The following is an 18,275-nucleotide window of genomic DNA, read 5'->3' on the forward strand; positions in this document are numbered from 1 at the left end:
AATAAAATAAAATAAAATAAAATAAAATAAAATAAAATAAAATAAAACGGCCACCTATTGTATAATGCCATTTATGTGAAATGTCAGTAATAGATAAATCCATGACACATAGAGTAGACTGGTGGTTGCCAGGAGCTGGGGGAGGGGAAGATGGAGAGTGAATGTTGACTGGTAAGATTTTGAGGACTCTTAACCCCCAGTTTGAGAAACAATATTCTAAGAGATTGTGGCATGGCAGCTGTTCAGATATGTTTGCTTCATTGGAATTATTGAAGCCCTGACTGCTGACCTGGCTCTCCAGGCTGGAAGTCTCTCCACCAGGTCAAGTTCTCCATCACAAACAGCTAACACATCTGAATATGAAGCTGTCCTTGGAGAGCTTTGCATAGGCCAACCTAGTTGGCCTGTGTCTTTCATGCATGATTAAAAGCTCAGGTGAAAAAAAATTTGATGGAACATTTTGATCTCATTAAAAACCAAGAAAAGCACATCTTTGAAATATAATCTCATAAAACCCTGCTTGTAGACAGATGTGTGTACCAAATTCTCACCTATCAGAAAGGGATTGAAATTTATAAAGGGACATTTTGTTTCCTGGCGACAAAGCCATTTCAATCCTAGGGATATTTACAAGCAATACCAAAAAGCTCTCTGCACCTGACAGACTGGCTGCAGGTACCAAGTGTCTAAATGTCAGCGACCAGCCTCTCTCTTGGAGAGATTAGCTTTGGAGGAGTTGTTGGGGGAGAAAAAGTGGAAAAAGGACAGATGTTATTTCATATGTAAGAGCAGACTGGGATTAGGGGGTGAGTCAAGACGGGTGGTAAACAGCAAGGGGAACCAGGGAGGTCTAACTGCTGCTGTCATCATTGCTGTTAGGCCAGAAATGGCTCCTTCCTCATAGCCCTCACAGAAAGAGGAGTGAAGAGCCTGGGCACTCCCTCCATGAGCTCTCTGCAGGCAGGGTCAGCTGGCTTTGTTTTCTTTTTTCTTTTTGTTAGCCAATTTACAAAGAGCTGAACATAATCTCCTAATTGTCCTGAGAATTTGATGTTACTCAGTTTGGGTGGGTGGGTGGGATCCACTCAATCATCTTAGCAGGGCATTGTCATCCCTGTTTTATGGGCACAGGGTTTAACAACGGGTCCGCGGTTGTGCAGGACAAGATGAGAGTCTGGATCCCTGGGGTCTAATCCAGAGCGCCTTGCACAACTCCAGAACCACTCTAGAGTCTGCCCTTTTGCCACCATTCAGTCACTCAACAAATACTAATTGATAGTGATTGTGTCAGGCACTGTTCTGGGCCCTTGGGCTACATCAGTGAACAAAAACAAAGATGCCTCTTCTTATGTTGTTTCCATCTGATCTGGAGTGAGGGCAAGGGCAGAAATAGACAATAAACACAGCGAAAAGTTAAGTTAGAAAGTGTGTTTGAAGGTGGTAAGTGTATAGAAGAAAGGAGTCACTTAGGATTTGAAAATCAATAGGGTGGGAGGGGAGGAATTACAATTGTAAATAGGGCGGTGGAAGCAGGAGGAATAATATCAGGGGCCTTGGTAGGGGCTGAAGGGGAGGGTGCACGTAAAGAGAGGAGCCCCAGAGCCGGGTGCAAGGGTGCTCCTACGTGTCACTAATGGCGGCTGTCGTTACCACACCAGTTCCATCTCCTGTGCCCAAAGTGGACAGGCAGCTCTAGTTCCAGACAGGCTGGACAGCAGGGTCCTGCCTGACCCAGGGCCTGGTGGCACAAACTGCCCCAGCTGGGTGTGAAGACCCAGCAACCAGTTTTGTGTAATGTGCCCATGGTCAAATGAGCTGGGGTGACTGAGTGCCGTCTGTGGTTTTTGATCAAAATGGGAGTTGAAAACCCCAGAGTTGAATAGAAAATGCTGAAAGAAGGGGCAGCAGAAGGCCAAGGCTCCCCCATCCTCCTTCAGACTGGGAGCCCCGGGACTCCCAGCTCCGTGTTGCTAGGCAACAGCACACAGATTGAGGGCAGCCAGCAGGGGCCAGCCTGCCTGGGGTCTGTTTGCTTTGGCTGCTGCTGGGTCTGGTACCTGTTCCGGGGGAGAGGCTGTGTCACTTGGAAGCAAACACCTGACTGTGTAGGGTTATTAAAGGAAAGCCAAAAAGCCATCCTTGACTCTGAGTTGGACTCAGGGCCTGCAATTCCACCTTTAGCAATTTGCTCCTTCAGGCAAAGTCTGTGGTGTCAAACTTTTTGGGGGCTAAAACAAAATCTTAACTGAGAAGACTAAATATGCAGAAGAGATTTTAGGGAGGAAAATGTTGCTTCATTAAAGGGGGCAATCCCCACTCCCGGCTGAAGGGGCTTTCTAAACCCCTAGATTCTGAACCATAATTTGAAAATCCTTGGCTTAAAGTATTTCAGCCCCTGTTAAAAAGTGAACAGCCTTTGTTCAGCAAAATATTAAGCTATTGTATTGTATTTTATTTTATTTTATTTTATTTTAATTTTATATTTTTAAATGTTTATTTATTTTTGAGAGACAGCGTAAGTGGGGCAGTGGCAGAGAGAGAGGGAGATAGAATCTGAAGCAGGCTCCAGCCCCTGAGTTGTCAGCACAGAGCCTGACACGGGGCTTGAACCTGGGAACAGCAAGATCATGACCTGAGCCAAAGTCAGACGCTTAACCGACTGAGCCACTCAGGCGCCCCAATATTAAGCTATTTTAAAATTACTAATATGTTATGACATATTTTCATGGTTTTCTGCTGGGGTAGGGATGGTGGAGAACAGACTCCTCTGAGGATCTGATGAAATCTGTACACCCTCTGCCCAGGAAAATGCACATACGTGAAATTCTGCATCTGGTTGTATCGGGGAAGTTGTCCATAGACCGTAGATTAAGGAGCTCTCTGTCTTTCAGGACATTTGTTTATCTGATTTACTTCCAAATGAGACAATACTTAAGTCTTGAGAAGAGTGAGTTTTGAAGGAGGGAGGGAGGAGAATCAGAATCTTGGGGATGGAGTCTGTATTTTTAACATGATCTCCAAGCAGTTGTGATGATCAGATAGGCATGGGCATCAGGGCTCTGGAGGTGGTTTGTCTAGCCCCTAAGGCCCAGGAGACACTGCTGTGAGTTGGCAGCCCTTATGAGGGTGAGGAAGAGGGAGGGAGAGAGAGAGAAGCCCTGCTTTCCCCCTCTAGTCTGACAAGCTGGAGAATAGGAAAGGAATCTCCATCCTGCCCTTTGTAATGGGAAACTGAGGTTACTTGTGCCCCTGAGCCTCAGCCAGGCCCTCCACTCAAAATTCAAATGAGGGCACTCCAAAGCAAAAAGAACAAAGACCAGTACTTCAGGACACCATCCAGCTAGGACTGGGCCTAAGAAAGAGTCTCATTTGGGACACTGATGTTCAAATTCCGATATTTGTGGTTTTCCATGTTCTGTACTAATGAGAGGTCATTCCTCCCTCCTAGCAAAGGGTTAGTGTCTCCTTAATAGTCAGATTGTTTAATGGGATCTGCTCCCATCTGGGTCAGGTACTTTCCAAGCAAAGAAGCATTTGCCACTGAGTCAACAAATAACCTATTGATCCTGCTGTACCAAGCTTGGGGCGTTTTAACTGGTCTACGTCGCCTCCATCCTGACATTCTCTTCGGAGGATCTGGTTTTCAGGGATGGCGAGGGGACAGGAGGATGAACCTGCAGTTGGGGGAAGAGCAGGAGGCGGCCTCCTCCAGACCCCAAGGCCTGTAGTCAAAATCCGGGTTTACTTAAGAACCTGTTTCTTGACGCAGGCCCTATCCCAGCCAAGACAAACCCAAGTCGTGTTTCTCTCCTGCTTCCTTGGGTGGTTGTGACTTTATGCTGCGTGACTTGGTGGTGGTTCTTGGACTTGGGATATGAGACCCTGGTTGGCTCTGTCTCTCCTGCCTGTGGTGGGGGATGTTTCCTCTTCCCCCCACTGTAGTTGCTGCAGTAATCCTTCCTCCTGTCAATGTTTTGCTCAAGTGGAGCCATTTATCCAAAATGAACAGTTAAGATGTGTGCATTCCAATGTGTATAAATTTTACCTAAAAAAACAACAACAACAACAACAACAACAACAACAAAAAACCAGCAACAACTTCCAGAAGGGAGGAGTGGGTGGAAGTAAATGGGGAATGAGTAGAGGTAGATGAAGAATGACAGAAATTAAGAATTGAAGCTGGGGGGTGGGGGTCATCATATTCTGTTCCAAAATTCTTGTTTTGACATTCACCACAATAAAAAGAAAAAAAGTACTTAGAGATGTCTGTTTTCTCTTAGAAGTCTCCCTACATGCCCCTTCCCCACTCAAGAATCTTGAAGAAACTCATACCCTTTACCCTAGTAATTCCACTTCTGGGAATGTATCCAAATCAAATAATGAGAGATGCACAGAAGGCTTCATAGTAGTGCTATTTAAAATAAGAAAAAGTTGGACAAAATTCCATGTTAAAGGAACTGCAGTGCAATCATTAAAGCCACGGGAAAGTGCTTGTGACCGAAATTGTAAAAAAAAAAAAAAAAAAAAAAAAAAAAAAAGTCAGAGTACAAAACTCCACACTGTATGATCTTCATTTGGTTTTTAGAAATGCATGTGCATGTATAGAAAAAATATGTGGAAAGGAATACAATCATAGGTTTAAAGTAGTGATCTCTGTTTGCTGGGCTTATAGATTTTTATTTTCATTTTAATTCTAGCCTATATTTTCATCTTTTCTACAATGCACATTGAGCACTTTGACAATTATTTTAAAGACTGAGAAGTGCCATTTTGAAGGAAGCAGGAGGAAAAGGTGGAAGAAAGAACAGATTTCCATGCAGGTCCTAGCCGTAAAATAGTAAGGTACTGGAACTGGAAGGAATCTTGCAAGTGGCCTAAATCCAAATTTCTCAGTTACAGATGAGAAGACTGAGGCCCAGAAGAGTCAAACGACCCCCTCGGCTGTTTGTTGTCAGTCTCTCAGACTGCTTGTTTTAGCACCACACGGAGCCCTTACTTCCCTCCCAGGAACTTCGCACCTCCAGAGTGTGCCGTGTTAACCCCTGCAGGCCCCGCTTGGGGAGCAGCCTTTTGTCTTTCCAATCTAGGCCACCTGTTGCCAGCGTCCTTGGCCAGGGGGGCTGCAGAAATGACCTGACAGGAAGAAGGCCAGAGGAGCAAGGGGCCAACTGCCGCCCGATCACTCAGTGCCTCTCCCTCTGACAGGTCCAACCAACTATCCCTGCCTACTCGGTTCTGCTGTGGTTACTTCTAAGGAGTGAGGTTAAATGTTTGTGGGGTCTGGCCTTGTGGCTTTCAGGCCATCATGAGTTGAAAAAGAAACAGTGCAGTTCAATGGTTACTGTCACGTTGGAGTCAAGAGACGTGATACAGTCTTTGCCAGAGTCCTTACACGTGGTCTTAGTCCGTTCTGGCTACCATAACAGAACACTACAGACTGGGTAGCTTAAAAGGCAAACGTTTCTTACTCATGGTTCCGGAGACTAGGAAGTCAAAGATCAAGGTGTAGGCAAATTCATTGTCTGGTGAGAGCACTCTGCCTGGTTTGCAGATAACCCTCTTCTCACTGTATCCTCACATGGCTCTGTTCCTCTTTTTTTTTTTTTTTTTCTTTTTCATGTTTATTTTTGAGATAGAGAGTGCCAGCGGGGGAGAAGCAGAGAGAGGGGGGGACAGAGGATCAGAGCCCGACGCGGGGCTCAAACCCACAGCCATGAGATCATGGCCTGAGCCGAAGTGGGACGCTTAACCAACTAAGCCACCTAGGTGTCCTGACACTAATCTCTTCGTGAAGGCTCTACCCTCAGGCCCTAATTACCCACCAAAGGCCTCACCTCCAAATACTATCTTATCAGGGCTTCAACATATGAATTGGTTGGGGGTAGGCACAAATGTGCAGCCCATACCTTCTCTGGAGAACGTGGGGGCAAGCAGGAGTATGCAATGATAACTAACTGTAGAGAATGGTGGAAGACCAGAAATAAGCCTACCTACGTGTTTATGGTCTGTCTCCTCCCTGTGCCATCCCTGCCAGCACACTCCCCACCATGCCCACATCTGCACCCTTAAGAGCTGTGACTGTCTCGGATACCACTGCTTCACCAGAACCTAGCACATAAGAGACCCTCAGTAACTACTTGTTGAACGCGGTATATGAGTAAACACCATTTTCCTAGAACCCGACATGTTCCAAGCTAACGGTATTCCCAGAGTTTAAACATTTTAGTTCCAAAAGAGCAGAATGTTTGAAAAACAGTTATTTTTAGCACTTAATATTTATTTGTACAACTGTAACACGATGCTTCCAAACAGTTGTCATTAGCCAACACATAAGCACCAGGGAACTGCCATGGGCATATCCAGTGAGACTGTCATGATGTCCACTCTGTCTGTTGCCTTCCACTTTTTCCTCCACTCCTCCCTCTTGGTGTCTTTTGAATTTGGCATCTACCTATCTATATATATATATCTACATATATATATAGGTAGATATACTTTTTAAATATATATATTTAAAAATATATATACATATATAGAGAGAGATAGATAGATATACACTTTGGGGGATATTTCTTTTTTTTTAATTTCTTTTTTATGTTTGATTTATTTTTGAGGACAAGAGAGACAGAGCACAAGCAGGGGAGGGGCAGAGAGAGAGGGAAACATAGAATCTGAAACAGGCTCCAGGCTCTGAGCTGTCAGCCCAGAGCCCAAATGCGGGGCTCAAACTCACAGACCGCGAGATCATGACCTAAGTCGAAGTCAGACGTTCAACCAACTGAGCCACCCAGGCACCCCTGGGAGGATATTTCTTAAATGCAACTACCAGATCACAGATTTCTACTCTCTGGGGTACTTAATAGGATAAATCAGAGGTTGGGCATTTTCCTGTGGCATAATCTTTTTTTTAATTATTTTTTTTTAAATTGTGGTAAAATACACATAGCATAAAATTATCTTGAACATTAAAAAGAATTTTTAATGTTTATTTATCTTAGAGACAGAGCGTGAGTGGGGGAGGGGCAGAAAGCGAAAGAGAGAGAGAGAGAGAGAGAGAGAGAGAGAGAGAGAGAGAGAATCTGAAGCAGGCTCCAGGCTCTGAGCTGTCAGCACAGGGCCCGAAGTGGGGCCCGAAACCACGAACCACGAGATCATGACTTGAGCCAAAGCCAGACGCTTAACTGCCTGAGCCCCCCAGATGCCCCTATCTTGACCATTTGTAACTGAACAGGTCAGGCATTAAGCAGCCATCACCACCATCCATTGAAAGAACCCTTTTCATCTTGCAAAACTGAAATTCTGTACTCAGGGGCCCAGTCCCCAGAAACCACTAATTCTACTTTTTCTCTCTATGAATTTGAGAGGTACTGTGGGTACCTCATATAAGTGGAATCATATACTATTTGTCCTTTGGTGAGTGGCTTAATACAATTGGCATAATTTTCCTGTACCAACAGACAGCTCAGCATTTGACCAAGGAAGTTCCAACTTAGGGATTTTTTTCTTCTCCTCTCTCATATTCCCCAGGAGTATCGCATGTGGCTGGAGGATTTAGGGGAGGGCAGATTAACTAAGGTGCCCACCCCCCATTTCCAAACCCTACCCTTCTTTTCCTGATGACAGGCAGCAGCCACTGCCTACTGTGCCCTGTTTGAAATTGTGAGTTGGATATGTGCACGGGGGAGTGAGGAACTGTGTGCTAGACATACATGCGGAATATATTTGTGGGTCTCCTTTGTGAATCTGTATGTTATGCAGACTATACGCTTTCAAAGATCACTGGGTGAATTGAGGTACTGTTGGGGATTTGATTTGTTCACAGAATGCTGAATATAGCCCAGGAGCGCTGCCATTTATATCTCTGATTTAACTATCTGTCTAAGCTTATATTGTGAATAGTGAGATCTCAAAGGATAGTTTAGATTTGAAACAGCTGCAGTGGAAATATCCCCAAGTGACATGAAATAAATTAGCACATATTGAAAAGGGAATTTTCTAAGGCTTGGAATCACCATTTTCCCGGCAAACCCCCCACCCAAGTGGCACCCAGGGGACACCAAATGAAAGGCGATGAAAAGAAATGGACTTGGCCCGTGTGTCTCCAAAATGCCAAATGTAGTCAGAGTGAACTGAAATTATCTGCCCGAACAGATTAGATATTTTAACACCAATTCTCAGGCCTCCGAAGCAAGCCTGTCAGCTGGCACACAACCAACACTGTCTTATTTAATTTTTAGATTTGGCTGTTAAATTTGGCCCAGTGTGAGTCTGTGTTTGATTGGGTGTATGGGGATGGTGGATTTCTGGTGGGAAGGCCTGGGTTCTAGCTCAGTGACTTACCAGCTGTGTGAACTTAGGCCATTTCACCCCTGTGTGAGTGTTTCCTCACCTGTACAGTGAGGGAAGCACTCCTGCTCTGCTTGCCTTATGGGGAATTTGAAGATCAAATGAGACCGTGTTTGGGAACCGTAAAATCACTATGCGGACGACCAGCTTAATCATGCTCACAGTGGGAACATCAAATCCTTTCTGCCCGGTTCACTCAATTCTGCATTTAATTTACATACTGTGAATTTTACCCCTCATTCTTGCAGTAAAACCCTTTGGGGAGTATCATATTTAGACCTGGAATTGCTATATGTGTAGTTGCTCTCTTCACCTTAGAGTCCTCTGAGACAAGGAAAAGACTGGAATTGGGGGTGGGGAGAATAGACCCAGAGAGATAGTAGCCCAAGGGCACAAAGAATCCTGATGTTTTTCTTTCCTAGATGACACTGATGTCTAAGTCCAAAGCCGAAGATTCTCATCAAAAGTTAGACTCACTGGGGCGGCTGGGTGGCTCAGTCAGTTAGGCATCCGACTCTTGATTTCAACTTACAGTTGGTGGGATTGAGCCCTGTGTTGGGCTTTGCGCTGACGGCACAGGACCTGCTTGGGATTCTCTCTCTCCTTCTCTCTCTGCTCCTCCCCTGCTTGCATGCACTTTCTCTCCCTCTCAAAATAAATAAACGAACATAAAAAAATTAGGACTCCCAAAACAGTTCCCCCAATTTTCCCCTTCTCCGCATCTTCTCCCTTTGGATGAAATTGCTGAGTTTGTATGTTGCTATCTTGAGCCATACTGGGCGCAGCACTTAGTAACTCTAATGGCTGGGCATAGAATATATATTTGGTAAATATTTAAAATAGAGGGAAATAAAATTGTTCTCTTATCATCTTGAGTTTCTGAAACTACAGCTCGAGAAACAACACGTTCACTATATTTCCACAAATCTGAGATGCCATTGCTGCTTAGACCCACCGTTTTTTACGTATTGCAAAGAGAGGAAAAGCTTTATCAGTTAAAATGTGACACAGTGCTTCCTTATTGTGTCAATTATAAGCCACTTTGATTTCACAGATGTTAAAATGTGAAATAAATATGCATTTTAGAATAAATGAAATGCAGCGTGTTTACCTCTTCCAAAAGGTAAAGCTTTCTGCTTTTCGTTCTGATGCATTCTTAGATTAGCAAACTTCAAAATGGTCTCATTTTTAGTCTCAGCTCCTTGCATTTACACGTGGTATGCAATCATGCTCTTATGTGGGTTGAAAGGGGACATTAAATCGATTTTTCTTATGGACACAATAGTACCAAGTACTTCCCTGCACTTGAATATAGATTTAGGTAAGGGCGGACTATAAAATACTTGTCAGAGCCAAAATGATAATAGTTCTGTGATCTGTTGTTTATTACGAGATTTAAAAGAGTGAGAAATGTTTAAGGGCGTTTGATGGATCTATTGTGGGTTTTTTTTATCCTCCCAAGTAGTGCTTTTTATTACTTTTGTTGTTACTGTTGTTCTATTTAATGCTTGATTGGGCTGTTTTGTGGCTCTTATTTAGGTTATTGTTAGTTCAGTAAAGCAACTGAACTGTGAGTGTCCCACTGCACAGAGAAATTAGGCATGAATAGGTTCAGGTGATGAGAGCTGCCTGGGTGAGATAGGATGTTTTCATAAAATGTAAGGTGGGAACTCATCATCTTTCCAGGCAGAAGGGAGTGTGAAGAACAGGAAAATACAGCTTCTGTGACAATCCTTTGCACATTTTTCACAGACCAGTTCTTGCTCATAATTCTACCTGTTTCCAGCCTGTTCTGTAGTTTCCTTCTCACATTCCTTTGGTCCGTTGGGTCATTATCTATATGCAACAGCAAGAGAGTCACCACACAGAAAGGATTTCTAAGGACTGGACTGTGGTTGGGTGGAGAGGAGTGATCCAAATCATTGCAGCTCCTGTGGGCTTCCTAACAAACATTCGGTCACCATGATCCTTGCTCCCTGCTGGGGCCCCAGGCGCGTGTCGGCAGCCCGGCAGTCCTCGTGCTGGGCGGGAAGTGGGTGGAAAGCTGTTAATGTCTGGTCACTGCTAATGCACGTTTTGCCCACTGTTGTCTCCCCTGCAGTCTGAGTACCACTACGAGTACACCGCGTGTGACAGCACGGGATCCAGGTGGAGGGTCGCCGTGCCGCACACCCCGGGCCTGTGCACCAGCCTCCCCGACCCTGTCAAGGGCACTGAGTGCTGTAAGCATTCCTGCCGCTCACCTCTGGCCTCTGCCCCGAGCCTCCTGCCATCCAAGCCAGGCCCTCTCTGACAGCGCAGCTGCCTTAAGGAATCAGATCTCTCCCCCAGTTAGTCCCCAGCCCCTTTGAGATTTGGTACAGAAATGTGATTTCATGGATGCAAACTGGGTATCTAAATTTGCTTTTCTTTTCTTTCTTTCTTTATTTCTTTCTTTTTTTTTTAATTTAAATCCCATCAGGGGATAAAGTATGAGCAATTCCAGCTGTGTGCCAGTCAGCGATTTCTTTCTGTTTGCATACATTTTCTTTTGTGCCTGTGCATCTCTCTCCAGTCTGCACTTACCAGCCACAATCAGGCATTAGGAAAAGACTGTGATTTGCTTTTGTTCTTGAAAAGGAAGCCAGAGAAGATGAATTTCTGCACAGACAGACCTTTAAAATGCACTGGGCATCACTTCAGGGAACAAGAACCTTGCCCAGCTGTGGAGCTGACTGTGCGATCAGAAAAGCCGTGACTTGTCTGCAGCTCTGTCCCCACCTCTGCGACTCTGTAGTCACAATTTTTCTACAATTGGCAGCTATTTCCCCTCCACTGTTCTTCTAAGCAGTGTAAAGGGATAAAACAGGGACTAGAATCAAGGAATACTTGGAGATTTGGAAAGGAGATTTAAATTCTTTTTTTTTTTTTAATATTTATTCATTTTTGAGAGACAGAGCATGAGCAGGGGAGGGGCAGAGAGACAGGGAGACACAGAATCCAAAACAGGCTCCAGGCTCCGAGCTGTCAGCACAGAGCCTGACTCGAGGCTCGAACCCACTGAGCGCGAGATCATGACCTGAGCTGAAGTAGGACGCTTAACCAACTGAGCCACCCAGACACCCCGAGGGCATTTAAATTCTTTAAAAAAAACCCAAAAACTTACATAGTGCCTGGTTCAGTCGGTGAGCAAATAAATTATTGTATAAACTACTGAACGGATATTGTGAAGATCTGAGCGGGACTGAGGTGTGACTGCTGCAAACAAGTGAGCCATCTTCAGGTAACTCCGCCAGCTTAACCGAGCTCTTATGTGCATGCACTGTGAACCACAGAGATATATAAGGCACAGTCTCTGCCTTCAAAAGCTTAACGTCTGGTGGAAGAAGCAGACATTCATTCCTCCATTCATTTTTTCAGCAAAACTATATGGAGCCCCTACTATGTCTGTGCCAGTTACTGAGCCACTGTCCCCAGAGGAGCTCAGAGCCTAGCAGCAGGCACACACCAATATGATGTATTCATATGAGATGACAAAGGACAGGAGGTACGGGTGCCTAGGGCTCAGGAACAACTCGGGGAACTACTTGGGCAGAGGTTTGCAGGTGGAAGAACACCAGACACATTCAGGGAAGAACATGTGGTCTGGGGTGGAGGCAACGCATGGAAGGTGACGGTGACAGATGGGGCTGTAGTGGAGCAAAGCCTGTAGTGGGAGATCAAGCTGGAAAGTTAGGTTGAGGACAAAATTGCAGAAGATTTTGAATGCCTGGCTGAGAGCTTAGATTCTATAACCCAAGGGGAGTGCCTGATGATCTCTTAAATAACAGGAATAATAGTACCTATCTGTGTTTTAGAAAGATACCTGTGACCGCAGAATGAGCAAAAGCAGGAAACAGGGAACTAGTTAGGAGGACTCTGTAATCATTGAGCTAACAGCCAGGAGAATCCCAACCAGCATGGTGGCAGTGGAGCCAGAAAGGAGACAGAGACCACAGACTCGGGGAAATTCATGGCTGAAGGGCTGGGCACCGTTCAGAAGACCATGGTATGCTCTACTGGAGAGCTCTCAGAATGGCCAAGGCTGTCCCTCAGGAAACGAAACCGTCAGGGACAAGTTCACTAAAGCAGAGCTCCCACAGCCCTAAATTTTATTTTTTATTTTTTATTAAAAAACAATTTTTTTTAACGTTTATTTATTTTTGAGACAGAGAGAGACAGAGCATGAACGGGGGAGGGTCAGAGAGAGAGGGAGACACAGAATCTGAAGCAGGCTCCAGGCTCTATGCTGCCAGCACAGAGCCCGACGCGGGGCTCGAACTCACGGACTGCAAGATCATGACCTGAGCCGAAGTCGGCCGCTCAACCGACTGAGCCACCCAGGCGCCCCGAATTTTATTTTTTAAAATAACCGCTTTATTGAGATATAATTTGTATATCATAAAATCCACCCCCTTAAAGTGTAAAGTCTAGTTTTTAGAATATTCACAGTTGTACAACCACTATCTAACTTCACAATATTTTCATCACCCCCAAAAGAAACATCATATCCGTGAACAATCTCTACCCACGTCCCTTCCCCCCAAGCCCCTGGCACCATAGATCTGCTTTCTGTCTCTGTGGATTTTCCTATTTTGGACTTTCCATATAATGGGAATCATACAAGATGTTTTAAATCTTAGTGGGTCAACTTCTGGATCTTGATCCTCTGCTCCTCATTTTAGGGTGCCCACAGGTTGCCTACTCCTCCTGGTGGCAGTGGCCTCACCACCCTGCCCTTGTCCCTTCTCTGCGTTCCAGCCTTTTCTTGCAAAGCCGGGGAGTTTCTGGACATGAAGGACCAGTCCTGTAAGCCATGTGCTGAGGGCCGCTACTCCCTTGGCACGGGAATCCGGTTTGACGAGTGGGATGAGCTGCCCCATGGCTTTGCCAGCCTCTCAACCAACATGGAGATCGAGGACACCACCACCGAGTCCACAGAGAACTGCACTGCGTGAGTGCCCCCTATAGTCCCCTCCCCTGTGCTGGGCTGGGGAGGATGGAAACCAGGGAGCCAAGCAGCCAAGGGTTAGGTTGGAGCAGCTTCCCACAGGACTGTTGGACATAACGCCCACCTCAGCCCACTCTTACTGATCCAAGCTTACAGTGACTGACAGGCGTTGGTGAGGGGTAAAGAACAGGGGGAAATAGAGAGGGGTGGATACGGTGGATAAGGGTTAAATGGCCCCGTCCACTTAAAATAGAACCTAACTGGATTTCTGCCATGGGATTTTGGATCAGCAATAAGCTGCCTCAACTTGATTGCAACCCAATGTGTAAAGCACTAGGTGTCTTCCTGGCTTTGGTGCTAACTTCTAAAACTGGTCAGCCCAACCTGAGTTTTTAGGTTTGAGGGAGATAGACTAGGGCCAGATCTTTGGTCAGTGGTGGGTGGGATCTTCCAAACCTCTTGAGACCCTGGTGACCAGAAAAAATTTTCTAGCTCAGAAGGAGATCTTTTCGGTACTTGAAAAGCTCAGCCCCAGGTGCTTGAGTAACTGGTGAGTGACCCTTATCATATCTTTCGATATTTAATTCCAGGGACAGGAATTAAATGATGTGCCTTCTATGTGTCAGGCACTATTCTAGATGCTTTACATATATTACTTTCTATAATTCTCTCAAGAACCCTCTGAAATTGGTTATCATTATTTCCTTTACACAAATGAGGAATTGGAGGCTTAGCAAGGTTAAGTGACTTGTCCTTTGTTACCCAGCTTAGAACTGGTGACATTGGAATTCAAACCCAGTCCTAAGCTCTCTACTGCCCCATGAAGCCACCGTCAGATAACATTTAGTGTATGCTAGGCAATGTCGGGTCCTAGGGAGGAGAAACAGAGGGGTGCACAGATGCTCTTTGTTAAATATTGACAAATAAGATGCGAGGAAAGTACCTGAAAGTTTCTCTTACCCCCAAGTAATCAAAAGGATAAAAGGAGTTAATGATTGTTTACACTTGGGTCTCTAAAACTGGGACCAATGTGTCCCGTTCCTACACTTAAAAAGAAGGCCCATTAGCGGAGCCAGGCAACAGGTATTTTATAGTCCGATTTTAATGTCACTTTAGAGTTTAATATTATGTGTCAAAATCATTGGCATGACAACGTTGGCAACAGAGATAAAGCCAGGGAGGATTAAAGCTGAAAGGAGACCCATTTACGTCCTAATAGAGAATGTAATTGACTCCACCTCCCCACCCCTGCAACAAGGTGCAGGCCCGGTCACCCAATCAATTCTTACCCGCTTGAAGAAAGGGTTTCTCTCTCTGGGGACCTCACTGAGAGTCCAGAAATCATTACCTCTCAGCAAGACAGGATGTGGGCCAGTTAATAACAACTTGTGTTTCCATAGCACACACTGCTTCAGGGCCTGGATCTTAAGGCATCCAAGACATCCCTGGGAGGGGAGAAAGAATGTTTCTCCTCTGTAGAAATGGAGACGAAATGGCCATCTAGAGAGGCTGTGTGATTTCCTTACCGCCCTCAGAAAGGCAATAATTGAGCTAGTACCGAGATGTTACCCGAACCCATGTCCACTGTCTCCAACCTGACCAGAGCCAGCCTCCCCGCTGTTCTGCCTCCGGCGCCCCCCAACTCGTCTCAGCCTCTGCTCCAGCCTCTGCATGCCACTGGCTGCCAGCAGCCAGACCGAAAAAACACAAGTCCAACCACCGTACTTCCCCACTCGAAACTCTAGATTCTGTGGATTCCTGTTGCTCCTGGAATAAAATCCAATACCTTGCCGCAGCCTGCGTGGCCTGCCTGGTCTGGCCTCTGCCTTCTGCTCATTTCTCCAGCTTCACCCAAATGCCTTCCCTCTGGCTTACTGTGTTCCAGCCACGTGGCCACCATACTCCTTCCCTCCTGGGTCTTTGGACACGCTCTTCTCCAGCTCTTCTGGCTCTCTGCTGCTTCACACTCAGGTCTCTGCCTGAAGGTCACTTCCTCGGAGACGCCGGCTCTGACCCCACAGATTCCCGTCACATACACACCCTTGCACCATCTTGTATTTCTCCTTATGGCACTTAGCAGACTTATTACTATGTGATCAATTGTGCGATTAGTTAAGTTTCCTAATCACTTCCATGCCTCGATTTCCTCATCCTAAAAAAACAAAACAAACAAACAAACAAAAAAAACAGTGTTAAAAATAGTATTCTTGTAGGTTGTGGTAAGGACTAAATGAGATGATCCATGTGAAGAATTCAGAGCAATCCCTGACACTAGAAATCAATCAACACGTGTTGTTATTATTGAATGTGAAATGATCTTCACCAGAGACAACTCTGACAAAACCCAGAATTGTGATGCCTTTTGCAAATGTAGCCCACTTATGGCATCCTTTTAATTATTCATCTCACTCTAGGAGTTATTTATGGAAGATGCCATGGAGCACATCAGCATTAAGCGTTGTCTCTTTTAGCAGGAGAAATCAATACCATTCGATTAGTTGGGGTGTCTGGGATGAGCTCAGCGTAGGTATTTGAGAATAACACTATTTTTTTTAATGTTTACTTATTTATTTTGAGAGAGAGAGTGGGGGGGGGAGTTCAGAGAGAGAGGGAGAGACAGCATCCCAAGCAGGCTGTTAGGGCAGAGCCCAATGCGGGGCTTGATCTTATGAACTGTGAGATCATAACCTAAGCAGAAATCAAGAGCTGGTCGCTTAACCAACTGAGCCACCCAGGTGCCCTGAGAATAACACTATTAAAGAACTTGAGGGGCGCCTGGCTGGCTCAGTCAGTTGAGTGTCTGACTTCAGGTCAGGTCATGATCTTGTAGTTCTTGAGTTCAAACCCTGCATGGGGCTCTTTGCTGACAGCTCAGAGCCTGGAGCCTGCTTTGGATTCTGTGTCTCCCTCTCTCTTTGCCCCTCCCCTGCTCTCTCTCTCTCTCTCTTTCTCTCAAAAATAAATAAACATTAAAAATAAATAAATAAGGAACTTGAAATACATGCTATTATTCTAACAAACACAGGTCCCCTTAACAGACCACTGTTAATACTTGCCTGGGCTGGTCTCAGGCAAAACAATGGAAGAGTGGGATTATCTTTGGTCACCATTTTCTACATTAATCTATACAATTCTGAGTCCCTCCTATGTGCCAGGCACAGGGCTTGGTCCTGGGGCTACATTAGTGAGCAAGATAAGTTTGGTCTCTGCCCTTAGAGCATCTGTAAGCCAGCCAGGAAGACAGACAATTAAAGAAGAATTAAAGAAGAATTAGAATATGATCAGAAGAGGGGGCACCTGGGTGACTCGGTTGGTTGAGCATCTGATTTTGGCTCAGGTTATGATCCCAGGGGCATGGGATTGAGCCCTTTGTCGGGCTCTGTGCTGAGCCTGGAGCCTGCTTAAGATTCTCCCTCTCTCTTTCTCTCTCTCCTTCTCTGCCCCTCTCCCCTGCTCATGCTCTCTCTCTAAAAAAAAAAAAAAAAAAAAAAAAAAAGAATATAATCAGAAGAAGAAGCCGAATTTCAAATAAAGAAAAGATGCTCAGCCTCACTAATAATCAAAGAAATAAGATGTAAAGCCCAATGAGACACTGTCTCTTACTACATCACATTGGCAACAACTTTACAGTCTGACCATTCCAAATTTGGGGAGGTCGTAGAGGAACAGGAACTCTCTCACGTGCTGGCGGGCACAAGTTGGTAGCAACTACTTTGGAGACGGTATGGCAGGAGCTGGGAGAGCTGGAGGTTCACATGCCCTCTAACCCAGCGGTTGTTCTCCCAACCACCTCCCTCAGACACGCGTACGAGGAGCAGAGCAAGTGTTTCTAACAGAGTGGGTACAAGAGCAAAACACTGGAAACAACCTAAAAGTCCACCAATGAGTAATGGGTAAATAACTCTGGTAGAACCATGCAAGGCAATATTATAGAGTAGCAGAAATGAAAAAATAGCTCTGTGTGAATAGGGATGAATCCCACAATCATCATGCTGAAACGAACAAAAAAAGTAAGTTTCAGCACACATAAATATGATGCCATTTACATGAGGTCTGAAAACGTGCAAAACCATGATCGTAGGGCATATTGTTTAGAAATACCTGCATGATTATTAAAGGATAAGGAACATGTGCAGATGGTAAGCACCATATTCTGGAAAGTTGTTACTTGGCTGAAAGGAGCAGGTGGTAGTCAAGGGCTTGAGATTAGCTGGGTGTACACCAAGGCTTCTGCTATATTGTATTTCTTAAGCAGGGTGGGGGTCTTCAATCTCTCATAGTATGTGTAAGTGAAGTAGTGGAGAGTTATGGCTACGAGAAGAGAATCTGTGAGAGTTCAGGGTACACATAGCAGAGGCCAGTAGAGTCAAGGGGGACTTCTCAGATGAGGTGACGTTATTTTAAGACATGAGGAGGAAGTAAACAGAGGGGGGGAGGAGGTAGTTTGTTCCAGGAAGAGTGACCAGCATGTGGGAATACCCAGGGGGAAGGAAAGTTTGGCAGAGAAAGTGAAAGAAATGCTGCAGGGCTGGAGTCTAGAAGGTTCTCTGGCCTTCCCTCTTCCCAGTTGCCAGTTACATGCAGCATCTAAAAGTGGGCATTTCCAAAAAAACAGGTGGGATAGATTGGATGGACTCTTGGTTTCTGAAAAACAGCAGTGTCTGCTAAATTTCGTTGACAGCTTCAGAATTAGGCAGACTTGGGTTTGAATCTCAGCCCTGCCACTTGCTGGCTGAGTGATACCGGGCAAGGTACTCACTGAGCCTCAGTTTTACCATCCATTAAGTGGGAATTAATGGAAATCATGAATATAAAATGTGTAGTTCAGTACCTGGGAGGAAGACAGGTGGGGGTACACCTACCTGTCTTCCTCATGTCGGCTGTATCTCCAGCCTCCTTGATCCAGAGGTCATTCTTTACTGAGCATGTTTGTGACTAAATTCCCATTTACGAGTCACGA

At 45.3% G+C, this 18,275-nt stretch overlaps 1 protein-coding gene and 1 long non-coding RNA gene across 6 annotated transcripts in view; one reads left to right on the plus strand and one right to left on the minus strand.

Annotated features, from left to right (window-relative positions):
• Window positions 1-18,275, plus strand: part of ELAPOR1 (endosome-lysosome associated apoptosis and autophagy regulator 1) — a 72,434-nt gene that overhangs the window by 26,066 nt on the left and 28,093 nt on the right. For 3 of the 5 annotated variants that reach the window (XM_040471194.1, XM_040471196.1, XM_040471195.1), the window contains exons 2-3: window positions 10,448-10,568; window positions 13,126-13,318. In XM_040471194.1, coding sequence (XP_040327128.1) covers window positions 10,448-10,568; window positions 13,126-13,318 — 314 coding nt within the window. Of the gene's footprint in view, window positions 1-10,447; window positions 10,569-11,591; window positions 11,609-13,125; window positions 13,319-18,275 lie in introns of those variants that run through there. The other 2 variants (XM_040471198.1, XM_040471197.1) reach the window with 2 other exon arrangements.
• Window positions 13,317-18,275, minus strand: part of LOC121027619 (uncharacterized) — a 40,614-nt gene continuing 35,655 nt past the window's right edge. Inside the window, exon 3 of the long non-coding RNA XR_005788826.1 lies at window positions 13,317-15,467. This is a non-coding gene — a long non-coding RNA (uncharacterized LOC121027619). The remainder of the gene's footprint in view (window positions 15,468-18,275) is intronic.

This window comes from Herpailurus yagouaroundi, unplaced genomic scaffold (genome assembly GCF_014898765.1).
Source record: "Herpailurus yagouaroundi ecotype Mexico unplaced genomic scaffold, PumYag 77, whole genome shotgun sequence".
Lineage (NCBI taxonomy): Eukaryota > Metazoa > Chordata > Mammalia > Carnivora > Felidae > Herpailurus > Herpailurus yagouaroundi.